The sequence below is a fragment of the Diaporthe batatas genome (genome assembly GCF_019321695.1).
Source record: "Diaporthe batatas strain CRI 302-4 chromosome Unknown Contig00005, whole genome shotgun sequence".
Taxonomy (NCBI): Eukaryota; Fungi; Ascomycota; class Sordariomycetes; order Diaporthales; family Diaporthaceae; genus Diaporthe; species Diaporthe batatas.
The window spans coordinates 1,278,153-1,289,416 of NW_025408552.1; the positions used below are offsets into that span (position 1 = coordinate 1,278,153).

Below are 11,264 nucleotides of genomic sequence, written 5' to 3' on the forward strand. Positions count from 1 at the left end.
CCGTCATCGAAGGATGACCCCAGGAGGCCAAGCCTGACTTGTTCTTCCACCTTCCACTCCCTGTCGGCCTGTCGGCCTGTCCAATGCCCGTTTGTGGCACAGCACCAGCAGCACCACAGGCACAACATGGCCAACAACAACGAGGGTTTGTATGGCACACGGGCGGCCTATCTGCCCGTCCCCGCCCTCAGACCACCCCGAGCAGAGCATGGCCTCGTCGCACAGGGACGACAACGACGGGACAAGAGGAGCAGAGGCCTCCTCTCTTGCACAGTCCGCGCTTACGAGGCTCGTTGCCCTACCCGGCCCGGCCTGACACCTGAATCGAAACGTTGGGCGGGTAAGACAAGCAGCAGGCCCTCCAGTGGCGCAGGGCATCGGGCTGACCGCGGAACGGCAGAACGGCCGCTGCTGTCACGGTCTGGCTGTCTGGGTGTACTCGCTATCGCCCTTTGCGTGCCAGCCCAGCCACTGCCCAACCCAACCATGCCCCACGGGTGACGTAGTGTTGTGCCCCTCCTATGTACGGAGTAGCTCCCCTGGCTCCTCGGTTCACTGAACCATCCAGCCGCTCTCTCCCACCCCCAGACTCTGCTCACCACCGCTTCACTTTCCAAGCACCGGGGAACCTCGGATACCAATTCTTGAGTAGTGTCTTGTTTGCTATTTCTTTGCTTTTCACCTGCCAGCCAATCACATCCGGTAGAGCCAGAAAATCATGTGCCGCCAGCCACGCACTGAAGAGCGCCAAGGACCAATGCCAGCCAGGGCTCGATCCCACGAAGAAAATCAGGTCGCTTTTGCCCTCAACATTCAAGAACTAACTTATTTACATCATCAACGTCGCTCAAGATTGACCTTGAAAGGAGGAGCCGCCTCATTCTGCCCGCTTGTCCTCTTGCTCCCATGTGATATTTTGCCCTCCCCCTCCCCATGATCCCTATTCATACAGCCATACTTATCGGCCACGCAAGCAAAAAGCATAAGGGTAATAAATCTTTTTTTGTCTTTCCATACCGAACACCTGAAGAACAATGAAAGAGAAGCGCAAAGACGGCCAGAGCTTTTTTGACAAACCCCGTCGTCGTTTAAAAAACACAAAAGCCCAGGCCTGTCCATCCATCCCTTGGGCCAACCCCGTTTCCTTGCACTAAGAGGATTCGAAATGACCTTCCTCCAATTCCAGACCATATCAAATGGACTGTGTGATTTGCATCTTGCTGGCCTGTTTGGTTCACCACGTGTCGTCCTCCTGCCACTGGACATTCAAAGTGGCAGAGGTAGAAGACACAGCAGGAAGCTTTCCCCGGTGCAACTTTTGTCTCCTTGCATGCGACAACTCCTCTCTTGCCCGAAATGTGCTTGTCCATGAATTATCTTCTCGCGTAAAAAAAAAAGGTTGATGCGGGAATGGATGGTTTTCAAGACTCCACAGCCTCCACCGGGAGACCGGAATGCATGAATGGGATGCTAGCTGGTTGGCCAAGGTTTGTCGTGTGTCACACGCCTATGACCATCCTCCTTTTCTGTTTCGTTTTTGGGGGGGCCGGGGGGAGGGAAAAACTCATGCCCGACTGAAAATCGTGACTGTCCTCATTGTGGACCAAGAATGTTGTCATACATACTCTCTTGCAAATATCATCGTGCTAATGTTGCCAGTCCAGAAGCCGTGAGACCGAGTGATATTACGGCCACCATCGCTGTAGTTGTCCACGTTAGGAAGCCTTCAGAGTGCGCTTCTTCGTATCAGACATGCCTCCAGATTGTAGGGGGCTTCGCCAACGGGTATCATGATTCAAAACGCTGTCCTGTGCTGATCTTTTTTCTTTCTTTTTTCTTTTGGCTTCATCAACCCAAGCCTCCATGGACAGAGATGATAGATGGTGATCGGTAAATGCGTCAAGTCTCAAGGCTCCTGCGTGAAGGCTCCGTTGCCGAAGCAGGAAAGACCCGCAGAACCAGGATGTTCTCGTGCAGGCCTCGAACCAAATCCAGCGTCGTATGGCCCCGGCGGAATCAGATAGATTGCTTCCGTTCTTGCGCCTTCTCACAGGCATGATACAATGTCAAGTACCGCAGCCAACCAGACGTTGCCGAATGCACAATCCTGCAAGCCTGTCTTACACCTGAGGCTCTCCTGATCCGATCATTGTCTGGGAGCTTTCGAAGTCCGACGTAAGCACCCTGTATATGGGGTGATCACGGGACCAAATAGGCTTCTCGGCAAATAGCACGCTGGTGTAGAACTGGAGCAAATAGCCGAGGCCAATTTTGCTTGGTTTCGCTGACGTCGCGTCTTCGAGGGCGAGCTGGCGGAAGTCTTTGTACATGCCAGGGTTGAAGTTTGACACCAAGAAGGGCGCCCAGAACTTGTATAGCCGCCTCATATCGTTCGGGACGTCTCCTGAAGCTGCAGACTGACGCAGCTTCAAAGCCCTCGCTCGGACATCCACATACTTCTCAGTGATCTTATCACCGGAGGCCTGTGCCAGTTGACCATCAAAGCGGTAGTACGCAGGAGAGCTGGAGGCAGCTTCATCGGCGACTGGGCCCAGCTCAGGACTGTGCAAGTGTCAGCGGATGATGACACCGGGTTTGGCACGCACTCAGGTACTCACGTATTCAACGCGTCTGAGCTGGCATGAACGCCATTGGTTTCAATGCCATTAGAGTCCTCGGCACTGTCCTGAGTGCTTCCGTTGGGTAGCTTTCCAGCCTCCTGGGATTTCTTAGACTGTCCCGGCAGGACAACATGCAGCTTCGAAACCTCTTCGTCTGAGAATTTCTCGGCATCCTTCAGGGCGGTCTCTACCCAAGGGCCCTGTGCTTGCAGCGCGTGGCCATCGAAGCCATTGAACATGGCGTCGTTCCCGGGAGCGAATTCGGGCACAGCAGCATTCAGCTGGGAATCATCGGCGCGGTGACCGTTGACCGGCCCACCGTTGAGTCCCTGGTTGCTGTATCCTGGTCCGTTCATGTATCCAGGGTACATATCTCCAGGAAACGGTGCTCCAAACGCTGGTGACATTGCGGGGAAAAAAGGCTGGTGATAGCCGGGGGCGCTCATGTGCATGTTGTGCCTTGACTTGGTTTCGAAACTGGTTGGGCCAGTATTGCGGGCGTGCTCCTTCCTGTTGGCTTCTGGGAGGACATACTTCTCCCAGCCTTCCCGCCGCCGCAAGAGCTCTGTCGTGCCGTCACCCAGCACAAACTCGATTTCCTCCGAGTCTGAGCAGGCTTCTCGCACAGACTGCAGGTTCTGTTGAGATATCCTCTTGACTCGGCTGAACTCAGCAATGACGTTCAGAGGCACGAATCCCTGCGCATCCATGTTCTCTCTCAGGAACAGATCCTTAGGCAGGTTGAGATCAGAGAAGTAGTACTCGATCTGCTGTTTCAGTGCAGCGTGCTGCAACAGGTGGTGTTCCGATACTGGGAAGGCGGGGAAAGCGGAATGGGGAGCTTGGCCATAGGGAGAGAAAGGGCTGAAGTCAGTGTTGAGAGGCTGCATGGCCATCTTGCCTGCGCCGTTCGATGGGCCCTTAAAAGTACCGAACGACGTAGGACGACCACGACCACCTCTGCCTGATCCCGGGCCTCCGTAAGAAACTCCATTGGCGAAGGGGGGCTGATTGAACGCGTTTGACCTGGGACCATGTCCGTTGCCCTGGTATGACTGCGAGTATGACTGACTTCCATTATGCCCGCCGCGTCCGTTGCCGTGTGCGCCCCTCCTAGGTCTCGCATCCTTGTGTCCGGCGAAGCCCCCCTCCTTTCTACCAGGCTCAGCGCCCTCGCCTCGAGAGCCGCTCTGCTGTCCGCCGAGGCCCTGCGCGAATTCACCCTTAGATCCCTTCGTTGCTTCGCTCTTGGACGCGGAATGAGACTCGCCGGGGGCGCCGGCACGACGCTCAGCCGCAGCTGGTGCCTTGCGGATGTCCCGCGTGTCTGCGGGGAACCTCTTCTTCTCGAAAGGCAGCGGGTTCGTTCGCGGCGGAGCGTCCTCCCTGGACTTCCCTTGAGAATCACTGGTGGCAGCTGGTCCTTGCGCCTCCGACCCGCCTTGCAACTTGTCCCCAGAAACGCTGGGGTTTGAAGAGTGGCCGCCTCGGCCAACAGAGTTCCGCCCAGACTGCCCTCCACCCCGGGCCTTGCCCGCGGGGCGTGTCTGTAGCTGGGTTTCCCACTTGACGGTGGGGGTGATGTCCAACTTCGTGGAGTACTTCGGCCGGGTCGTCTTGGTCAGTGACCCCTCATCCTGCTTGTCTTTTGAGGGTGCGTCCGACTCAGAAAGCTTGCGCTTGTTGTCTTCAGCGGCCGCGGTCTCCGGTGTTGGCCAAAGAGACGCGTCCTGCACTGGGGGAACATTGCCGTTCGTGCCCTGCTCACTCGCCCTGCTGCCTCTCGGATTCCTTCGGGGGCCCTGCTCGCTGGCTTGGCGTGATCCGTCGACGGGCTTGCCAGGTCGGGTCGACTCGGAGGAGTCTTTGGCGTCGGCATTCTCGGCACCGCTGGTGCTCTTGTCTGAGCCCTGAGACACGGCCTTGGTCGCCGCGTCGGTGCCAGCTGGTGCAGGAGTCACGCTGGGCTGCCTTGCCTTCGCGGCAGCGGCCCGCTGTTGCCACACGTTGACGGTCGGGGGTGGAGCTTCGAAAAGCTTCACAGGGATGACCTCTTTCTCCTGCTCCTGTTGAGCTGGTTCGCCCTCGGCGTCCTTGTCTGAAGTCTTGCCCTTCTTACCCTTGCGGCCTTTCCTGTCCGAGGACTCGCTGGTACGATTTGATTGACGGGAGGTCTTCTCGCTTGTCGTGCTTTGCGCACCATTCTTGGACGCGTCGTCTGGGCGAGGCACGACGGTGGATTCGGACTTGGCGGAGGTGGCCGAGCCGTCGGAATCGCCAGTATTGGCGAGCTCTGAGTGGGCTTTCGAGGCAACAGACTCGAGATCAACCTCGGAGCTTTTGACCGACTCGGACACCTCAGAAGTGGTCGAGAATGTCTTTGCCGAGGCATCTGCAGCTGTGGTCACCGAGCTGTTGTCGTCCTTTGCTGGATCGACCGGAGCAGGGCTCGCTGCGGACTGAGGATCGGGCTGGGCGGCATTGCGGCCCTTGGCGGCTTGCGCGTAGGAAAAGGTGGCAGCGGCCGACATGGTGTCCGATGCGTAGTGCTTGCGTGGTGTGAATTGACTCACGGTAGGCACTTGGGGTGGTTGGCCTGCAACAGCAATTTCGCAGTTGCAGCCCAGCCTGTGGTGTGTAGTGGTAGGGTTAATGTATCCCACGCACGCAGGCGCGCCTCAAGCGAGGAACACAACACGGGGGGTTTGCGCGGATTCAAGGAGCTCAGAGTATAGCCTTGGCCGCGAAACAGGGGAGGAAGCAAGCGGGAGAGTGCTGTGGCTTCTGGGTTGTGCTGGCGAGTGGGCAGGTATCTCGAAATGCGTGGTGTGCCTGGGTCGCCCCAGGAGACTGCGGAACAACAGGCTGGGTCTGGTCGTGAGGTAAGCTCCAAGGAGGAACGAGGCAGCTGGAGGACGCAGGCTGGGAGTGAACAAGGTGTACCGAATACCACTCTAGGTTCTGTTTGATGTCGTGTGGCGCGGGGGTCGCGGAAGCCCTGGGGCAGGACAGAGAATTTCAAGGTGGGCGATCGATAACCGATGGGGTAGACGACACGGACAAGAAGCGTCTGAGAGAGCAGGCGCCGTTTGCTCGGGTGTTGAGACGAGCCGATAGTAAACGCACGAAACGAAATCTCAAGGTAGGTCAGGCAGGCAGGCAAAATTGGTGGGTGCTAGGCCAGGCTGAGTGAGACCTCGGACGGGCGGACGGGGCGGGCACGAGCAAGCTGGTGGTGCAGCTGCTACGACCGAAGGAGAAAAAAAAAATGCTGGCTGCAAGCAAATCCCGAGGAATGCTGTCCGCTGCTGCTGCTGCTGCTGCTGCTGCTGCTGCTGCTGCTGCTGCTGCTGCTTCTGATGTCGACGGCACCTCTCCCTCTGGACAAGAAAGAGGCTTCTTCTTGCAGGGGAATGAACAGGACCACAGTCTCGGAGTGGACGGGGTGATGTTGGGTAGGTAGGGAGGAGGTAGAGGTAGAGGTGAAGTGAGGTAGGTAATCTTTTGTAAAAAGTGAGGAGGAGCCTGGGGAATTTTTTGTGCAAAAAATCTGCAGGCAAAAAGCCAGTCCCCGCCCTGGACTAGACAGTCACCCAAAATCTAAAAGCAGGGCTTCCCACGAGAGTCATTCACTGCATATGGAATGAATGCAGAGGGCTCAATGAATAACGTGTGTGTGTCCATCTGCCTTGCCTGTCTACATTGTCGAATGCAAATGACTTGTATGTGTGTACATGTATGTGCTTGTATGTGTGTGCGTGAGTGCGTGCTCTCTCGTGCAAAAGGGCCATGAGTACGGAATACCCATGTATTCCCGAGGAAACCTGAAGAGCATCATCCTGCCCTGGTCTGGTCTCCCAGGTCGTCCCTTTCGCGTCTCTCGCTTCCTGCAGGCTTGCATCACAGCAGTGCAGGGCGGTTTGCTGGGAGAAACCATTTTATTTCCGCCTGGGCACACACTTCTCCCTCACGACCTGACTGCTTGACTGCCAGGCTGCCTGGCTGCCCGTCCCAATGACGCACCACCAGACCACCTACCTTACCTCCCTTGCAAGGCCATTAAAGTACGGAGTACTACTACCACCACAGGCAGGTGCTGTTTCCATCCCCTCTGCCCCTCCAACAGTCCGTCTTACGCTACTAGTACCTGGCTACCTGCCCCGGCACCCAGAAGGTATCTCTGTTCGACATTGGGTCCATATGCTGGTATCTTGATCCGTCTATCTCTTGGCCACAGTCCCCCTGGGCCCACCGGAACTTTGCATTGCACCGTTCCCTTCTGAAATTTTCCCTTGCAGAACTCCCAGCATTGCCGAAAACCCATACCCCCCCCGCCGCCTGCACCCGAAAATAGAGAGTGTTCCTGCACTGTCGCAGTCATCCGGGTTTCCGAGGAGGAAGAAGAGGCCGAGGCTTCTCGTCGCTTCTCATCTGCTCACCAGCCCGACCTCCGCCAGCCTGACCTCAGATATGTAATCTCCCACGGACCCACGAGAGACTTGTTGGTACTGCCTCACCAAGGCCGCCGTCGCTTGCTGCAAAAGATCTACTGTGTAATACTCCACACCAGGCAGCCAGGCAGCCAGGCAGGGAGGACAGACCCCTCGGACCCTCTACTCCGTCCAAACCCCCCGATCAAGGGTGTGCCGCCTGCAAAGGTTGCGTTGCAGTCAGGACCATGAGGCTAATAAACCTCTCAGGCTGGAAGGCCCGCCGCCGACAAGCTGCACCGTCTCGGGCACACCTGGCGTCACACGCTCCTGGCTGTCTCTCAAGGTTGTTTACGGAGCTCAATGTCCCAAGCAGGCTTAGCCATCGTACAGCACTTCACATACACATGCCGGTACCATCCACCCTCGCATCTGCTGGCAATGGCATATCCAAGGACTGGGCTACGTAGGGCAAACCGCGGCTTTTTGAGACACATGCAACGTCGGCAAGCCCTACCTATTCAGGCTGCGTTGTTGTTCAGAGACAGCTCCAATCGGCAGGTCCAGCTGTGTCGCCGCCACGGCATGAGGGCCGAGGGGCACAAGCTCATGGAACGGAACCCTTCCCTCATCTGCCCTCCCAATTGGCTCAGCTTGACCATCGGGCAAGCCTTGAAAGCGCCGGTCCGGGCCTTGTTTATACGTAGCTGGTCGCGGGATAGCGTCACAGGGGCCCCTGAAGATCTCGCGCTTCCAGTCACTGGTCACTCTTTGTTGTCGACTCGGTGCACCAATACGAAGTATCCTCCGCACAGACTGTCCAGTCCGATGCCAGCTGCCCAAGACTGGCGCAAAAAAGCCCCCCTCCAACAACCTTGTCGCCCTACCTCCCCAATGCCCCACGGAGTTCAACAAGCGACCTTGTGGTACCGTGTTGCCGAGACCTGTTGGCATATTATCGTGTAAGGTGAATGACCAGTTATCAGCTTCCTAGCCGGCAACTCCACCAGAGGCCCCCTCCATTTGTAAGGGAATACAAATGATACGACGTCCTGGGGAAGGGGGGGCGCAAGAGTTCATTGAGCCTCGTTCCCACTGCTGGTGGTGTGATGTTGACGGAGGACGCGGGACCACCCGGCAGCTGTCAAACGGGCAGGTGGCTTTGGCTGGCCGCAGCTTCCCCGTTTCCCCGTCCACCCCTCCCTTCCCCGGATTGACGCCTACGATGAGATGGGCACGCGCCTGGGCAGTCACCCAGCACATGTGGCATAAGGTGGATTATGGGTGACAGGACATATCTTCGATTTCTTCCGCCATACGTGGTCTGCGGTCGTTTCTGTCGAGGCTGCTGTGGCGCTCCAGAAGTCGCCATATGGCCAACATCCTGCTACAGGAGAGTCCACGGGTACTTCTTGGCATGCGGTCTGTTTGTGTGGACCTGCGACTTTCTCAGACGCCTAAGAGCACCAGTTGGCCAGGGCCACAAGATACAGATATCTGCTCGTTCATCCACTCATACACTGCCAAAATGCCTTGGACTGGACTACAGCCTGTTTACAAAAGTCATGCCAGTCGGTCTCTCTCGAGATACAGTCCTCTCACGCACGGAGAGGACCGGTCTCCCGGAATAGATCTCAACGAACCTAATCCTGGGGCTGATCGCCTCCAATCTATGCCCATCTCACTTGTTCGGATGACTGAACTCAAGCAACGACCCCGGACTTCCTCGGCGTCAGATGTAGCCCACCTCAAACACAGATCGATCGTCTGGTTTCAGGAGAGCTCTCTCGCGGCACCCTGCATTGTGAAACGGCCTTTCCATCCACTTAAGGACGGTTCATCGCGACCGAAGCGGACCGACAGTCCGTCTTCACCTCGATCACTGCCCAGGCCGTTTCAAAAAGGTGAGAACAGAGTGACGAACCCGTTTTGCTAATTGCCATACCCGTCAAATAATGACGCTGCGTGTTCACATTGGAGAACTGCCTTGCCAGAGCTGACATTGAAGTGATCTCGGGACGCATTGTCGGAAGTTTTACAGCCTCGGAATCGGTCATATATTATCCCTGTCCGACAAACACATACTTGGGGCGAGATATAAAGAAGGCATGACTCAGTAGCTATGTGGCCATTGTTTCATTGAGTGACTGCTGGCTTACTATTCATCACTCAATCCAGGATTCACGAGCAACTTGAACTCGCTCGCAGAATTTGTGGAAATCCTGAAGCCGCCTTGCTCCAGCACCGGCCACTGTTTATTGAAGAGTGACTGGTTTCGGTTCTATTCCATATACGTTCGAAGCCATACACGGCGCCTTCATGCAGTTGTAAACGCTTGACTGGTTTTGCTTCTCTTCCGCGTACGTCCGGGGACATAGTTACATGGCGCCTTCATACGGTGGTAAACACTTAAGACCCAGTATTAGGGGGGAGGAAAACAACACTTTCGACCTAGGATAAATAGCCACCACTGGAAATAATAAGAGATAAGAGATTCACACCCGTAAAAACAGTGTGTATCTAGGCCCTACAGTACAGCTAAGTGGGTTCACTTCTATTCTATATATGTCTGAGAACATACATAGTGCCACATAGTGGTAAATGCTTAAGACCTAGTATTTAAAATTATAGAATATTAATGTAGTGTTTAAAATATGATAGGTGCTTATGGCCTTAGCCTTGTGATGTATAAGTAAGGCTAAGGGGCAATGTCTTAATGGTGGTGTTGACTAGAATCGTGGATATAAGTAGCCCACGGGCTAGTTGCGATGAAAGGAGTTATCTGGCGAGACTAGGTCTTAAGATGATCGCTATGTAAGTAGATCCCACCAAGGGATTGACTATATGTACTTACCTAAGTAGGTGCTGAGCCTTATATGGCTGTACCCTCTATTTATGCGGGAGTAAATCGCTGGTCTTGGAAATAAAACCTGGGATGCTGGCATTATTAGGTACCTAGGCACGTAGGCCACTGGCAGCACTTATGTGCTGAGGTAGTGATGACACCGTTTCTGGAATTGCGCCAGCCACACACAGAACCGCATGCTTAAAATCCCTCTCAAGGGAGTTAGACACTCCTTAGGGAGCAGTGGCCTACCTTCAACGTTTAGTGGTCGGATTTATTTGCACCGGTACAGGACCTAATGAGATAGGTTCAAGGTTGCTACTCACAAAACTACATGCACTAAACTTACTTATAGAATATAAATATAAATACTTTTATCTTAATATAAATATAATATAATATATAAGCTTTTAATATAAATAGAAATAATATAATAAAATAGTAAATAAATTAAATTATAATAGAAATAGGAGAGTAGGAGGGGTAAGAAAAAATAAAATCTTACTTTATTTTATTTATTATTTTATTATTTATTTAGCTTTTTTCTTTCTTTTTTATTATTCTCTCTCCTTCTCTCTCCTCCTCTCTCTTTCTCCTTTCTTTTCTCTCTCTTTCTAACCCTCTTTATTTATATATAAACTTAATATATTATATATATTAAACTCTTTAAAATAATATAATAAATTTTAAAATACTTTTATTATAATAAAGTATAATAATTTTATTTATACTTACTACTATATTACTATATTAAATATAGTAAATAATAACTTTAAATAAATTATTTAAACTACTTTTTAAAGTAAATTAATGTGGAAAAGTTATTATAAACTATGAGTGTGTGTGTGTGAGTGACTGGGGGCCCCACTGGCTACCTACTGCTTAGTCATCCAGTGTGGCCCATTTACCCACACCCTCTAAGACCTAAACCTTCCCTCTACAATCCCTTTAAACCTTTCCCTTTATATAAAAGGTAGCGTCGTTTTAATTTAAATTAACGTATTAAGGATAGTTACTTTATCTCTATTTCCCCTCTCGTAACATAAACTATCTTATAAATAATATATTATAAACACTAAGTTTTACTTAAGAACGCTATATACTTATAGACTTTAAAAGATTAAATTAGTTTATATTATTTTAAATATTTTAAAGAGAATAGTAAAAAGGTTTTAATTATAAACTTAAGGACTATAATATTAAAGTATTTAAAGTTTTTAAGCTCTACCCTTAATATTAATAATTTCCTAGCTTTTTATATATATAAGTATAGTTTAAAACTATAAAAACTATTACCGCTAGTTAAAACCTAGCTTTTATAGAAATTTATAGAAATTAAAAAGGTTCCTACTATATAAATATAAATAA

The 11,264-nt window shown here is 52.4% G+C and overlaps 2 protein-coding genes across 2 annotated transcripts; one reads left to right on the forward strand and one right to left on the reverse strand.

Annotated features, from left to right (window-relative positions):
• Positions 1-33: 33 nt before the first annotated feature.
• KVR01_004990 (uncharacterized protein) lies at positions 34-6,210 on the reverse strand. Its single transcript, XM_044784321.1, has 2 exons — positions 2,619-6,210; positions 34-2,562 (listed from the first exon to the last, which is right to left on the reverse strand). The coding sequence occupies exons 1-2, from the start codon at positions 5,150-5,152 to the stop codon at positions 2,121-2,123; spliced, it is 2,976 nt and encodes a 991-aa protein (XP_044645435.1). The 5' UTR covers positions 5,153-6,210; the 3' UTR covers positions 34-2,120.
• Positions 6,211-8,423: 2,213 nt separating this feature from the next.
• Positions 8,424-9,390, forward strand: KVR01_005691 (uncharacterized protein; the record flags this gene model as incomplete). The annotated part of the gene is made up of 2 exons (XM_044787780.1): positions 8,424-8,955; positions 9,230-9,390. 2 exons carry the CDS (start codon positions 8,424-8,426, stop codon positions 9,388-9,390), a joined length of 693 nt encoding a protein of 230 aa, XP_044646136.1.
• Positions 9,391-11,264: the final 1,874 nt, after the last annotated feature.

What these genes read in the sequence shown, in the direction of transcription:
- KVR01_004990 (XM_044784321.1), bottom strand. Translation starts at nt 5,152, where the DNA reads ATGTCGGCCGCTGCCACCTTTTCCTACGCGCAAGCCGCCAAGGGCCGC. An exon ending in AGCTCAGACGCGTTGAATAC is followed by an intron (nt 2,563 to 2,618) that starts GTGAGTACCTGA and finishes ACACTTGCACAG; the next exon opens with TCCTGAGCTGGGCCCAGTCG.